The sequence below is a fragment of the Ahaetulla prasina genome, chromosome 2 (assembly GCF_028640845.1).
Source record: "Ahaetulla prasina isolate Xishuangbanna chromosome 2, ASM2864084v1, whole genome shotgun sequence".
Lineage (NCBI taxonomy): Eukaryota > Metazoa > Chordata > Lepidosauria > Squamata > Colubridae > Ahaetulla > Ahaetulla prasina.
Window position 1 is genome coordinate 194,876,291 of NC_080540.1, and position 15,576 is coordinate 194,891,866.

A 15,576-nucleotide genomic window follows, 5' to 3' on the forward strand; every position below is an offset into this window, starting at 1 on the left:
AACCTTACTTTTGGAAGACTGACATCTTTTTCCAGGCCTTCATAAATAAATGCTGGATAAGAGAATCCCTTTTGTTTTTGTTTTTTATATACCTCCTTTTTTTAAATAAAGATAATATTTCATATTATTTTGTTTTTATTATTTTATTTTATTATTTCTTATTTTATAATAATATTGTAAATTGCTTTAAGCTGACAAGGATTTGGCAAGACAGAAAGAATGAGCTACAGAAACTCCAGTGGGTTTTGATAATGCAGGCATGTTACTATTTATTAAATTTATATGTTACCTGTCTTACTAGCTAGAGTAACTCTGGGTGGCTTACAATGGCATAAAATTTATTTTTATTTATTTATTTATTTATTTGCATTTATATCCCGCCCTTCTCCGAAGACTCAGGGCAGCTTACACTATGTTAGCAATAGTCTTCATTCTATTTGTATATTTATATACAAAGTCAACTTAAAAGCCTAAATATAAAAACATTAAAAAGCATTGAAATTAGAAATTGCTAAAATAAAAGATTAAAAATCAGGAGCACAGACAGTAAAGGATGGACTTTTGTCTCTCACTCAATCAACCACTTCCAGTAAAATATGCCCCCGTTGGAGCCCCAAGCCAATTGGCAGAGGCAGGTTTTAAGACCCTTCCAGAAGGCCCGGAAGATGGAGATGGTTTTCCTCTCTGGAGGCAAGTTGTTCCAGAGAGTGAGGTCAATGGCAGAGAAGGCTCTTTGACTCACCAGCTGAAATTCCTTGGCTGACAGGATCAAAGAAGGTGTCTCTGCCATAGTGAGTAGGGTAGAGTAGAGTAGAGTAGAGTAGGCAATGGGCCAATCCCATCGCAGGAAGATGATTCCTCAGATAATCTGGTCCCATGTCATGAAGGGCTTTAAACATGATAATCAACACATTGAACTAGGAGCAAACTTGCATAACAGCGGGATACATGTACCACCCTGGGGTGGGGGGTCTCGAAAATGTGCCGCTGATGTATGCATATATATAATGCATACAGTACTTCTGGATTCAAATTTACTGGCCAATCCTTATATATTAGTTAAAGAGAAGCTTCACAGGTATTTATGAATAGTAGAAGAATGAGGCATGTGGATAATTTTTTAATTATTTTAGATAGCTCATAACTGAGCAAATGGCTCAGAACAAGTTTAACTACTGACTCTGGTTGAAAGAAAGGTTTATTTTGCAGGTCTTACGTTCATATTACTTGTATCTGAAGAAGCTAGAAGAGTTGATGGGTGGACATACAGATTCTACTTCTACCTATATTTCCTTGGCATTCTCCTTTATCTCAAATCTCCAGAAGATTGTTACTCCCATGAAGAAGCGACATGAGAAGAGGATGCTATTTCACCACACTACCATAGAGAAGCTACAGGTCTATATACAGTTTTCCAGAAATGTGTATTTTGGATCTTTACAGTATATAATGCTGGGTCAATAAAAAAAGTCAGTGGTTCAGTGGTTAAGAGTAAGGCTGCAACATTACTGTGAAATCAAAATATCTATCTATTAATGGAAAATGTCCATGGTATATATACAAAATAGTCACAAATCTTGTAACAGAAATAATAAGAGTAATAAAGCAAGGGATTATTTAAGTTCTACTAAGGCCAGAAAATATGACCACTATCAAACATTTTCTAGAAATTCTTAGTCTTAACTAAATTCCAGAAGTTTAAAACAATGGGCAAGCCTAAATTCCAAATGCAGTTTTGGAAAATTACAAAAAACAATAATCCAGGATATTCTGGATAATGAAATGACTTTTTAGTGCCAAGAGGACTTAAAATTCTTCTTGATTTAAAAGGACCCATTATTTTTTAAAGGTGATCTAAAATTAATACACAAAGGGAATTTGAAATGCCAATGATTCACTGAATGTTCCTATTGTTAATAGTAACATTCTGCACCCATTGAAGCCTCCAGATCATCTTTAACGTTGCCCCCCTGCAGAGTATATTGCAATGCTGTAGTTGAAAGAATAGAAGGCTAAACTGTGGCAATATGGAGCCGGAAATAAGCAGATGAGCCACAACAACCATTTTCACTAAAAGAAGTTGAAATCTGAAGTCCATGAAGCTACTTCTTCGAAGAGAATACAGTACTTTCCAGTATAGGCCATTCTCTCATTTACTAGGCTTAGAAATCACATACCAACAGTGTGTCTATCTTGCCAGAATCTTATTTTATTCAGGGCACAATGCCATATCCACTGAAATGGGAATCATGAGAATTATGATCATGCGAAATCATGCATAAAATCAGGCTTTTTCCTATTTCCACTTGCTTCCTCCACCAAATAATAGCATTGTCTTTTTATTGATTTCTCAGGAACGTTTTGTGTGTGTATGTCTGTGTCTTCTTTCTGCCTTTCTGCCCTGCCTTCACACTAGAATGTCCTTCAATTTCCAAGCAAGCATTTTGTTGTGTCTCTTCTTGGTGAGATTTCATCATTTCATCTGTCCAATTCTATTTTTAGGAAAAGGCTCCTGCTATTGATTGGCTGTCATGCCTTCAGGCAACTTTCCATCCCATGCAGCTGAACATGTCTCAAACAATTGCTGTGCATGACATGGATTATTTGAAAGGAATGTCACAACTTATTGGGCAGTGGCAAAACCGGAGGTCAGACATTGCTAGTTTGTGGAATGCTGTAACTTCACTTCTACATCTTAGGAAAGCAAAACCTGGAGAATCTGTTTTGAACAGACTGCATATATGGAAGTTGAAAAAGGAGGCCACATTGATTACTTCACGTTCACAGTTACATTCTGCACCATATGCATAGAGGAAATTTTCCTGTTTAGTATTCATAGAACTTTGCATAATTGATGTGTGGGCCTTCTTGCATGTATACTCTAGAACAGGGGTCTCCAACCTTGGCAACTTTAAGCCTGGCGGACTTCAACTCCCAGAATTCCCCAGCCAGCAAAGCTGGGGCATTCTGGGAGCTGAAGTCCTCCAGGCTTAAAGTTGCCAAGGTTGGAGACCCCTGCTCTAGAACACCTTCTTGCAGTCCTTAACCAGTACATACTTAAAAGTCATTTCACCTTTTTCCCCACAACACTTTTTTGTCTGATGTTTTCTTTTTCCATGAAGGGATGGCAATAACACAACCATATATATTTGCCTTAAATGTGCCCCAAACAATTATTAAGGTACATAATCTATATATTATTAAGGTACATAATCTATATATTATTAAGGTACATAATCTATTATACATTATGTATAATCTATAATAGTTTTTACATAATGCATTTAAAATGCCAACATTGATTTGTAACTAAAAACCTTGTTTTTATAGCCATAGTTACAAATCTGACAATTCCCACTGCAGTTTTAGGATTTTCACCTTCAAGTATATATATATATATATATATATATATTACTCAGAAGTATAATAGTTTGGATTTTAATATAGGTAAGATAACTTCCTGCTGAGGACTCAAATTTACAATACAATTCAAATCTGAACTACCCTTTCAAGTTCAATACCATTACAGGGACAAAAATCACATTTTGTTCCTTCCTTTTTCTTATTTTAGAGATGTATTGCAGACCTACATGATACTTTGCCTAATTGAAAAACTCTTGCCAGCCCTGGACAGCCAATTCCAGAAAGCTCGTCAAGAATTAGCAAACATGCTGGATAGCAGGGCCGGGAACATGGTAAGAGTGCTTTTCTTATACTCTCTTTTTCTGTGGCATTAAGAATCAAGACAACGTTAATCCAAATTTCATTGTAATTTGGGAGTGCTAGAACGCATGAAAGAAAAGAAATGTATAACTCATCAATAAGCTCCCTGGGATTCTTCCTCTCCGAATATTAAATTGGGGATAGAGGGTAGGAATATTTTTTCTCTTTTTTAAAATAATATGGTCTGGTGGTAGATTTCCAGCCAAATAGGACAAATGCTACTAATAACAATTACATTTTGGGGTTGTTCCACAATTAGACAAAAGCTTTCTGTTGATGGCCTGGTGAAGCTCTCTATTTCTTGGTAATGTTTCAGATTTGCAAATGCTTCTTCCTGAGATAGGCTCGTGACTGCAATGATGGCCATTGCCACAGATGCAATATCATTGCTTCTTCAGGAATACTGCCTCATCCATTGAAGCTGCAGAAAGGGACAGTCTTCTGGCTGTTGTTGCAGCTTCTAGCAGTCACATTTTATTTTTACAAAAGGGAGGAAAACTGCCCCCCATGTCTTGTCCTCATAAACCTGCTCCTGATCTCCAAATTGAAAGGCCGCTCCGGATTCATGCATTAGAGAAGGACAGGTGACATTTTTATGCCATATTGGGGGAGGCAGAAGAAGCACATTATTGTGTGTAGATCAAATACATGTTTGATTGAAGGAAATAGCCTCCTTAGGGAAAGCAGGACTCCGTGGATATGCCCTGTTTGGGTTGCATTGTCTTCTTCCATGATTTTTTTTTCAACTTAAATTCTGGAAATTTTTTGGGGTGGATTTTAATCCACAACCACATTTAGCTATATTCTGGAGCAAATGGTCCCATTTTTCCCATTCATTTTTCATACTTGTTCAGGTTTTAATTTAATTTTAGGAAGGGAGTGGCAACTGGGCAGGCCCGATTGAGTACAATTTATGGGGAGGAATAAATGTTGGATAATTGAATGTATTGTACACTGGTTAAATTGTTGGAAATATTATGGAAAATAAATTTTTTTTGGAAAAAAAAAGTTTTAATTTAATTTTAATTATTTTCAGATAAGAACTGAGCGATGGAGGAAATGCCTGATAGACACTAACACATTCTTTGGACCTGTACTTGGGAAGATGGTCGTGCAGGAGATTTTCCCCCAGAAGGCCAAGGATCTCGTAGGTATTCAATAGTACCAGATACTGATTTATTAGTCCATATTTTCTTATGCTTTTCAATATGCTTATGTCAGGGGTGAAATCCAGCAGGTTCTGACAAGTTCTGGAGAAACGGTAGCGGAAATTTTGAGCTGTTCGGAGAACCGGTAGTGGAAATTTTGAGTAGTTCGGAGAACCAGCTAATACCAACTCTGGCTGGCCCCAGAGAGGGGTGGGAATGGAGATTTTTGCAATATCCTTCCCCTGGAGTGGCGTGGGAATGGAGATTTTGCAGTATCTTTTTCATGGAGTAGGGTGGGAATGGAGATTTTGCAGTATCCTTCCCCTGCCATGCCCACCAAGCCACACGACGCCCACCAAGCCACGTCCACAGAACCGGTAGTAAAAAAATTTGGATTTCACCACTGGCTTATATGGTATGCTTCATGCCTATCTATAGCTAATCTTAGATTTCATTAGAAATGGCAGGAGATACTGTTATGATATAAGGGGGATGGGCTCCATCAGGAAGGAAACAAAGTAGTATCAGATAAAATATGCTCTTCAGCATTCTATTACCATACTCAATATTATTCACTATTCAAATAAAACAGCAGGTGTCTCGATTCAGTTTCTCCTTAACCATTCCTTTCAAGAATGCTTCCATATCTACTATACAACTTCTTGTTTTTAAAGGTTAGTAAGTTCAGATTAGCCCTTAGGGTTTATGGGCAAATAACAGGTGAAATGCTTCCCTACTTCTGGGACTCTCTTTCCTTTCTCTGGCCAGGCAGAAAATCTTTTTTCTGAGATCCGGGATGCCATTAACAGCCATCTGGATCAAGTTAATTGGATGGACTCCCAATCCCGTCAAGAAGCCAAGAAGAAAGTATGTTCATCTATTCTAATGCTTGTTTGGTTGGGTAACGGGAATGGATGACTATAATAGAATTTATGCCTAGGAAGTGTATTATCCAGTTCAGAGACTTCAAAAGTAATGTCCATGTCTGGAATGGAGCTCCAGGTATATGAGCAAGAGCTTGGACATTTCTGAGAAGTCGGTATTTATTCCAGCACTTACCAGTCAGAAATCTTATCTTTGTTTCTGTAACGCTTGGTAACGTTGCCAATGGAACCTTTATTTTCAAGAGTAAGGTTATAGAGACATGAAATTTATCAGTCTAATTCCAGGCATAGGCTAGAAAATTTCCCATTCAATCTTTAACGGCCTTTGACTGTGGCCTGCTTTGTAGAAAATTTGGTTTACTTACATTAGTGAATGAATACAAGAGTTATAAGCAGGGGAAATCATACTGTAAGTAATACTCAAGTCTTTTTTGAGGGATGCCCTTGTTTATGTACCAATGCCAATAGTCCTTTTTCCATCATGTCATAGGTTCAGTGTAAACAACTAAACTTTATTTTCATATTTTTAGATTTATAGCCTCCAAGTGGAGATTGGCTATCCAGAAACCATGCTCCAAACAAACAAAATTGACAATGAGTACCAAGAGGTAAAAGTTAAGCACCATTTGCGATTTGGCTTCAAATGTCTTTATTTCTTCCACTGAAGGATGGGTCTTAAGACACAGAAAAGTGTTTTTGCTGCTCTCCTACAGTTTCAAATACTAGGGATTGAATCAAAGACATGGACACTACGTCATGGGCTCTCCCTAGATCAGGGGACACTGCCAAGAGGGTCAACAATATTGAAACAGCAAAGACCGACCTTGCTCTTGTAGGCATCTAAAAAGGAGTGAGGGTTTGACGATCCTGCTCTATGCCTCCCAGTTTGACATAGCTGATCTCCACTCATAAATACTTCTATCTCAGGTAGCTCTTGAAATAAAACTGCCCAGTTTTCAATTTTACAAATAGTTAGTAACCTTTAAATTATCAGCAATAGATTGAATAGTCATCCATAAATCAACTGCATGTTAAATGTGTTATAACTATGGGTTGTCAATTGTTTCTTCTGTTTTGTCTTGATAATTAATAGTTACGCTTGCTTGTGTGGGATGGGAAAGGAGGACATAGTAACATTTTTGTCAAATTGAAGTTGCAGAGGAAAGGAGTAATCAGCCTATTTCCTGCAGCAATTCCATGAAACATGATGGGGGAGCGACAAATATTTTTTAATAGGCAGGCAGTATATAGTGAAACTCTCACCTGCCAAATGATTGTGCCTTTGTAGAGCTACAGATTTATGACTTGTTAACAGAAGCTTAGAATTTCAGGCGAGAGTTGGAAGAATTAAATACCCAAAATAATTTGTACTTAATTATTTAACAGAGTGAAACCTAGGTAGAATCAAGAGAACAAAATGAAAAATAATATTTATTCTCTTTGCCAAACATTAATTGTCATTGAACTCCCATTCCTAACATTATTGTTTGCTACTTTGTTCAGCTGAAGATTGATGGGAATAATTTTTTCCACAATGTGGTTGCCTGCCTAAACTCTCTGAAGAAGAGGTTCTTGCTCAAACTTGCCAGTCCCCATCTGCACGATAGGTATGTTTTTCTTACCAAATAAATAAACTAATATCTTGGTTTCCCACATCCTCTTCTGTTGTTCTACAAGTCTGCTCTTCTTGGCTTCCAGTTTAATCTATAAGATTAGACATTTTAGAAAAGTTCAGAATTGCTTACTATTACTATTACTATTACTTGAACTCTTTTGTTTTCTTTATAGCAATAGCAATAGCACTTAGACATATACCCCTTCACAGTGCTTTTACAGCCCTCTCTCAATAGACTATTGATGTACTCCTGTACACGACAATTGAATGAAGCTTGCCTTCATCTATGTATTCTCTCTGTCTCTCTGTCTATCTCTCTGTCTGTCTCTCTCTCTCTATCCTAGGAATGGGGAGACTAAAGTTCTAGTCTTTTCTTGGGTACAGAAGCCAGCTGGGTGACTTTGGGACAACCACTTCATCTCAGTAAATGTAGATTTTCCAATTTGCACTGGACAAATGTGGTTGATCTCATAACTTCATGGAGCAGGCCTTCATTCTACAATGGATCAATTCAGCCAGAGGATGATAATAATATGTACCACACAGCAGCATAATATACTAATATAAATAAGTGAATGATAAAGTTAAGAAAAAAAGAGACTGAAAATGTAAGTTGCTTCTGTCTAAAGACAAACCAGACTCAAGAAGCACATTTGAATCAGCAGATTGCTAACACATTGGTGCCACTCTGATGAAAAGGTCAAGTAATATGGATGCCTAAAACTGTGAAGAAGTTGGCATTGCTATAAATGTGAGAACATATCCAGCAAAAATTAGACAGTTCCAACGAAAGCAATTATTTCCTTCCTTTGCTGTGATTTCCCCCCTCCCCATTTCAGTTGGGAAGTGCCTCCTTGGGCTGTCCATTCCTACTACTCACTGCGGAACCATGCTGTAGTATTTCCTGCTGGGATGTTTCGTAATCCTTTCTTCCATACTGAATTTCCCAGGTAAGAAAAATGGCAAAACAGCTATGAAAACCATTGATTACTGTCCCAAAGATGGCTGGAGAACATGGTCCTGAAGCCTCTCGGTGCCAGACCATGGAGGGCATTTTAGGTCAAAACCAGCACCTTAATGTGGACAAGAAACCAACTTGCAGACTTCATAAAATCAGTGTTATGCGCTCTGTCTGTCAAAATTATGTGGGCTGCTGCATTTTAAACCAACTGCAGTTTCTGAATATTCTTTAAGGACAGACACAAGTAGAGCAGTAGTCTATTATGGGTGGTCATAGGACACAGTTGTTACACCAATCAGAGTTGGATAGAAGCCCCTTTTGCTTTGGCTTCCAACGGTTGATCTAACATGAGTTGTGAATCCATCAGCATTCCCAAGTCTTGAATCTGCCCCGATGGGTAGTACTAGCTCATCAATTAATAGCTCTGGAGGCCACAGAAGACCTTGCTATATCAGCCACAGCCCTGATTTGCCAGGGTTCAGTCTGTTCTCTCCCCCATCCAGACACTGACAGTATCCAGCCTATTTGGTACATTTTATATTTAGAAATCTATATAAACACAAGTCTATGGAAATTTAAAAGATCTCCCATGTCTTTTTTCCAGTGCTGTCAACTTTGGAGCCATGGGTTTTTTCATGGCACATGAACTAATGCATTCCTTGAATAATTATGGTATGTATTCTGAGAAATTATGAGTAATACATTGACCATCCTGTTGTCTGCATCTATAGGGCCTTATCTGGTAAGGCCAGAATTGAAAATTCAGATGCTGTAAGCCTTTCACAAATGGCTTAATGGGTGGGAGGCAGGGATGAAATTCACTTACCTTTGCTACCGGTTTGCAAATGTGTGCGCGAGCATAGCGAGCGTGTGCCTCCTCCACACATGCGCAGAGGGTCAAAAACGAACATGATGACGTCTGGGTAGGTGGACGGAGCCTCCCGCCACCAGCGCTACCGGTTCGCCTGAGCCGGATAGAACCGGCTGAATTTCACCATTGGTGGGAGGTATGATTTTTTTTACTGGCAAATATTTTGTAGGCCACTAATTTTTAATTCTGTCCCCTCTTCATCTGATACTCCCCCATCTATGCCTTTTTTCTTTACAGTATTACAGACCCATACTTTTTTAAAAAAAAAATCACAAGTATATGGTTTTGGGATCAGATTTTGAAGTTGGGGGAAAGAGGGCTTTCCTTCCATTTCTTTCCTTTGGCACTTTCAAGGTTGCTTTGCTGCTGAGAAGAAACAGTGCCTGAATACATGAGACAGATGTGACATGAATAATTTCAGTTTAAAAGAGTACAGATAGTCCCTGACTTACAACTATTTGCTTAGTGATCCTTTCGTCTTACAACAACACTGAAAAAAAAATACTTATGACAGCTTTTCACACTTATGACCACTGTAGCATGGTCACAGTCACAGGATTGAAATTTGGATGCTTGGCAACTGGCATGTATTCATGACGGTTGCAGTTTCCTGGGGTCATGTGATCACCTGTTGTGATTTCCTGACAAGCAAAATAAATGGGCAGATTCCCTTAACACCCGTGTTACTAACTTAACAACTGCAGTGATTCACTTAACAACTGTGGCAAGAAAGGTCGTAAAATGGAGCAAAATTCACTTAGCAACTTCTGTTGCTTAGCAACAGAAATTTTAGGCTCAGTTATAGTCATATGTCAAGGACTACCTGTAACACCCCCATTGTTAAGCATACAACATGGTTAGTACAATATTGAAATCTCCATTGAAAAATCTAGTTCTTTTGGGGTTACCGTGTTTTTCTTTAACAATATGGTATATCCATTCTTCAAGGAGGAAGATATCTTGGCTCAGCTTGTGTTTTATCCTTTCCCGTATGCATTGTTAACTCAGACAGAAAAAGTACCTTTATCCATAACATGCAAACCATTTTAATTAAATGGAGCAAAGGGCCCCAAACTCATACTGGATTGAGTTACTACTCTAGAGATGTAAATTAATTCTGCTACAATTTTGTTATGAATGCTTTGGGCATTTTGCTTTCTCTTGATTTCAATTGAATTTTAACATGAAGTCCTGTAGAGTTTTGCTATTTTTCTTGTTAAAAAAAATAATGAAATGGCCTGAAAATAAATTACATTTTAAAAAAGTACTTAGCATCATAGAAAGATTCCATGAAGCCTATATCACAAAATGTATTGGAGCTAAAGGTATTTTTTCCTTATGTTGAAGGAAAATCTGTGAGCAATTTATATTAATGCTGATTTAATTTAGGGAGAAATGGATACAAGGCTCAGCATATGGCATGGCAATGAAAATATAAATGTTATGAAATATTCTATAATTGTGTCAGACTGCTAAAAAGTAGGTTAGAAGACCATCTTAACCCCATAACCTATCATATAACCCCCATAATTCTAGACATCTGCACAGTTTTTCACAACTATCAAATGCTATCAACTGAAGCAATATTTAGTCCTCAAGGAGGGCTTTGAGGAGGGAAGTTTTGTTTAATGGAACTGTATAAACATAGAGAGTTACAGTGGCTGATGAGACCCATTATCATACATGACTTTCTTTCTGGAGTTTCTTTCCTTTTGTTTACAGTGTCGCCTGAGAACTGTTCTACTTGTGGCATGAATATACCAGCAGAAGATAAAGATTGTCTGGTGAAACAATATGGAAACTACTCCCTGAAGGGCCATACCATCAATGGTTCCTTCACATTCCTGGAGAATTTAGCTGACACTGAAGGGCTTGCCATTGCTTACCAGGTATCTGAATCAAATCATATAAAGAAATTGACTAGGGCTTCCCTTTCAAACAAACTGACTTTATTTGCAATTGACAAATTAGTACCGATCATAGCATAATGAACTGAACTTTATACAGGTAATGTCCTATGGTCAGATGATCACATTTTACGATATTTTTGCTTAAAATCAGCATTTACTTCCAGTTCTCGTTAAAACTGGCCCATAGCAAACATTTGGTTTGCCTAATGATGGGCCCGTGGTATTGGTGACCCATTTTTTGACCGTCATGACTTACGACCATAATGGGCATGCTCCATTACAATTGTAAGTTGAGGACTATCTTTACTGTTTAGAACTTTGCAGATGGTTTTTGGCTCTTACAAAAACTTTGAGGGGTCAGTGTTGACGTGCATGGGAACTCAATACAAAATCTACATGAATGTATGTGAAGGAATAATGCCAAAATCCCACCTTTTTTTGTTTTTAAAGAGGAAATAGCTAGGGACAGCATCTCTGAGATTTTAACTGAAACTAATAATGGAATGGCAGAAAAATACATTGCACAAAGCAATGTGTAGTAATTACATTTTTAAAAAGTTGATTTGACCAGCAGATTGATTAGGTTTATATACATTTAAATGAGCAATAGAATTTATTTCACACATAATGTGCAAAAAACCCATATGATTTTGCTGGTAGATGTGCATTTGGTTAAGAGCTGCAACTGACCCTGTAATCTTGATGACTGCATATTTTTGCAAAAATCCCAGCGAAGTTTTCCTTTCTTGCTCAGAGATGTTGCTTTCCTCAAGACTCAGTGAGGAACAAAGTGTCAAGAAAAGAAAGTTGTGTAGAGATCTCTTGGCCAAAGTGACAACCACTTTGTACAAGCTGTTCTCTTCCCCAGAGCGATAGGAACCGTGTTGCTAATTTTAAAATGCCATAAAAGGCTCACTCAGGAGGAGAAATCATAACAGATATTTTTGCAATATGCAAAGATCTCTGGAATGATTATCTATTTGTTATCAAAGGGTCAGCTAAGAGCTAGACCATCAAACAAAGAAATGTGCATGAGTCATATCAACGGAAGCACCAAGGTAATAACAGCCTGGAGCCACTATTGTTTAATCTCTCACTACATGATTAACCTAACCATTGGGGATACAATATATTGCAATATTTCATTAGAGACCCCAGATTTTATTTGGTAACCTTAGATGTTAGCCAAGATCATGCCACTGAAATGCAATAATAAAATATTAAATAACAGGAGTATTACTTCCATTTGGGCCAAGAAATCCAATAAAATAGAAACACAAAGGACAAGTATTTTAATTTATTTATTCACATGTTATATATTTGTTTGTTTTGTATGCTTATATGCCACTTTTGTCATAAATCACCTGTAAGCAGTTTATCCACCGACTCAGTAACAAAACGTAGTTATAAAATACAACAATAAATATATAAATCATTTCTATCACATCAAAGAAAAATCAAGCCAAAATAAATCAGTCTTACAGTGGAATAGGAATTCAACTCTCGGTGTTCGGGTGTCATCCTAACTAGAAACAAGGCACAGATGTTCCCAAACCGAGTTCGTTTCTGAACTCAAAGGAAGCCATTTCAACCTGCTGAGATTAAGCCTGAGTTTGTTCTTTCCAATCCAGATCCTTACAGCCTCCAAACACTTAAATAACACCTTCACCGCATCTCCTGTTCAGGCCAGGCTTGAGATATACACCTGAGTACCATCAGGATATTACCGGCACCATGTGGATGAATGACCTTCCCCAGCAAATAGGAGGGGAGAGAGAATTGAGCCTTGGTACGCTTCATAACAGGGACTCTAATATCAGATTGAAAATGGTTCTGGAAAAAGGAGGCGAACCACTGCAAAACGGTATCCCCTCACTTCCAGCTTTTGAAGATGGTCAGAGGGATTCTTCTCCTAACTATGGTTCTTTTTTCTTTTTTTTAGCAGGCTCCTACCCTCCAAAAGTTGCCATGCCTGCATTGTTCTTTTCTCATTTAACGTCATATCCCAAAGTATAAGATGCATTTATTTACTTTCTTTCTTTTCCTCACAGGCTTATGAAAACTGGTTTGCAAAGCACAGAGGGGTAAAAAATTTACCTAAGCTTGGACTGTCACACCATCAACTCTTCTTTGTCAGCTTTGCCCATGTAATTCAGCCTTCTTTTTTTTTCCTCTGGTGGTTTTAGTTTGCTACTCAGTTCTTTATATTTTTTACAACCTTACTGACTGCTTTTACATTTTCTTGGAATATTATGTAGTTCTTTCCCCTTAAGTCATATCAGGAACATCTGTAGCAGTGGTGGGTTTCAAATTTTTTTACTACTGGTTCTGTGTATGTGGCTTGGTGGACATGGCAGAGGAAGGATACTGTAAAATCTCCATTCCTTCCCCAGGGGGGGAAGGATACTGTAAAATCCCCATTTCCTCCCGATCAGCTGGGACTTGGGAGGCAGAGAATAGATGGTGGCGGGGCCAGTCAGAATTTTTACTACTGGTTCTCTGAACTACTCAAAATTTCCACTACTGGTTCTCCAGAACTGGTCAGAACCTGCTGAAACCCACCTCTGATCTGTAGCTCAGATCATGAAAATATAATGCTAGTTACAGTAGAAGAATACCAGTGCTCTTCCTCTTTGCTTTCAAAGGATCTTCTTCTGTTTGAACCACACAGATCAAAAAGCTGCAAATTTGGCTTGAGAAAGATTGATTGATTGATTGATTGATTTTGTTGAGTACATATTAGATAATATATATAAGTATAAGCATGAATTGAATACATCTAATAGCATGTCATGTGATGTATACAAACTGGATCAAATTGGGGGGTTCATGTATCCATGTTATTGAATCAGACAGGAGTTAAATACCCATAGAAAGAAATCTGTATTAGTGAGATCTGATTGATGCTAATGATGATTGTAATGATGATAAGTAATAATGCCATCTACTTTGTGGCCATAAATATTATGGGGGAGTATATGCCATTTTTTTCCTCTGCATATCTTTTCTCTATTCTCAAAAGTTCTCCAGCATGAGTGGCTTTTTCTCTCAATATTTGTATTAGGATGCAATTATTTTGTTTGCTGCTTCTCTATGCTAATTTTCTTCTCCAACCTGGAACTGAATGTTTGGAAACAGAGGTGTAAGAGATTATATGGAAAAATGACTTGCTTTAATCTTGCTACTCAATATTTACAACTGCATGTTTTCCACAGGCAATGTGTGGGCGCCGGAGCCTGGAGAGTCTGCAAGCCTTCTTACAGAGGGATCCTCACAGCCCCTCTCCTATTCGTGTGCTTGGTTCTTTAAGCAACAGCCAGGATTTCTCTAGACATTTCCAATGTCCAAGCGAGTCGCCAATGAATCCAGCTCTTAAGTGCCACATCTGGTGAGATGACCTCAAGAGCACATGGGACAGCTAATGCAGAAGACAGAGAGATCGGGGCTACTCGATATACTCAATATACATACTCATGACTCAGTATGTTGATCATGCTTTTTACAAGGCTATATTCCATTCCTTCATGACACACTACTTCTTCCCCTACTCTCCAGTTGTCAATGTGAAAGAAGTTTCCATCCATTTATCAAGATGGAAAAGAAAAACATATTCCACACTCTGGAACTTCTCTACTACTTTTTAAAAACATTTTGTAATCAGACAAAAGAAAGACTTCATATGAGAACTGGAAAAGCGAAACTTGAAGCTCTGAGATGAGAAACCTGAATATTCAATATCTGCCAAAGCATGCATGTCAGTCAAAATTCAAACTCTGATCAATGTGAGAAATTTGTGTTTGGGTTGAACCAATTCAGAATGAAGATGATGGCCGACTTGCCATGCAAACCTAAACAACATAATTGTGCAAGAAAAATCCATTCTTTCTCCTTTATATGATAATTTCCTATTAATTCAAGAGCTTTTTGTACAGAGAATATAGCTATTAAAGTCATAGCTTGATGTTCTAAATGGTCCCCAAATAACCATAAGTAAACATTATGTTGTTTTTCTTCATGATGTAGCCCCTGAAGACAAAGCAATAAACACAGCCATGTTTTTGTTCATAAAAGATACCACAATATACTTTGTATACTTCCTAGATTGCAAAAACCACTTCCAATTGTGATTTTAGATTACAATTTCTAATTCTGATTCCCAGCTGTAAAATCAGTTTATCAATCAGTTGATGCTTCAGTTCATGCTGTAAGTTATGCTTTTTTAAACCTGAATTAATCTTAAATAAATGTACATACTGATTATCAGTTATTTTCCTTTATTATTTATGTTACGCAATATAATCTTGATATTTGCTTTATCTACCTGCAGCCACAGAAAACTATGGTTTTCCTCCTCATTCTTTCACATGGAGGCCAAACGCTGAGGTGACTAAGTAATAGCTTGATGAATTAGGCTAAACACACTGATGTCAATATACTTGGCCCATTGAAGATCTACTAATTTTT

At 37.6% G+C, this 15,576-nt stretch overlaps 1 protein-coding gene across 3 annotated transcripts in view; it reads left to right on the plus strand.

The window, feature by feature from the left end:
* Nucleotides 1-15,375, plus strand: part of KEL (Kell metallo-endopeptidase (Kell blood group)) — a 43,312-nt gene extending 27,937 nt beyond the window's left edge. The window contains exons 7-19 of one of the 3 annotated variants that reach the window (XR_009153839.1): nucleotides 1,210-1,398; nucleotides 2,503-2,648; nucleotides 3,572-3,695; nucleotides 4,760-4,870; nucleotides 5,640-5,738; nucleotides 6,286-6,363; nucleotides 7,259-7,362; nucleotides 8,210-8,320; nucleotides 8,936-9,003; nucleotides 10,925-11,091; nucleotides 12,744-12,901; nucleotides 13,164-13,259; nucleotides 14,328-14,364. Coding sequence is in view for 2 of the 3 variants with exons in the window: in XM_058172856.1 (XP_058028839.1) it covers nucleotides 1,210-1,398; nucleotides 2,503-2,648; nucleotides 3,572-3,695; nucleotides 4,760-4,870; nucleotides 5,640-5,738; nucleotides 6,286-6,363; nucleotides 7,259-7,362; nucleotides 8,210-8,320; nucleotides 8,936-9,003; nucleotides 10,925-11,091; nucleotides 13,164-13,259; nucleotides 14,328-14,504 (1,470 nt within the window). In the remaining variant the exon portion in view is untranslated. Of the gene's footprint in view, nucleotides 1-1,209; nucleotides 1,399-2,502; nucleotides 2,649-3,571; nucleotides 3,696-4,759; nucleotides 4,871-5,639; nucleotides 5,739-6,285; nucleotides 6,364-7,258; nucleotides 7,363-8,209; nucleotides 8,321-8,935; nucleotides 9,004-10,924; nucleotides 11,092-12,743; nucleotides 12,902-13,163; nucleotides 13,260-14,327 lie in introns of all 3 variants that reach the window. The other 2 variants (XM_058172857.1, XM_058172856.1) reach the window with 2 other exon arrangements.
* Nucleotides 15,376-15,576: the final 201 nt, after the last annotated feature.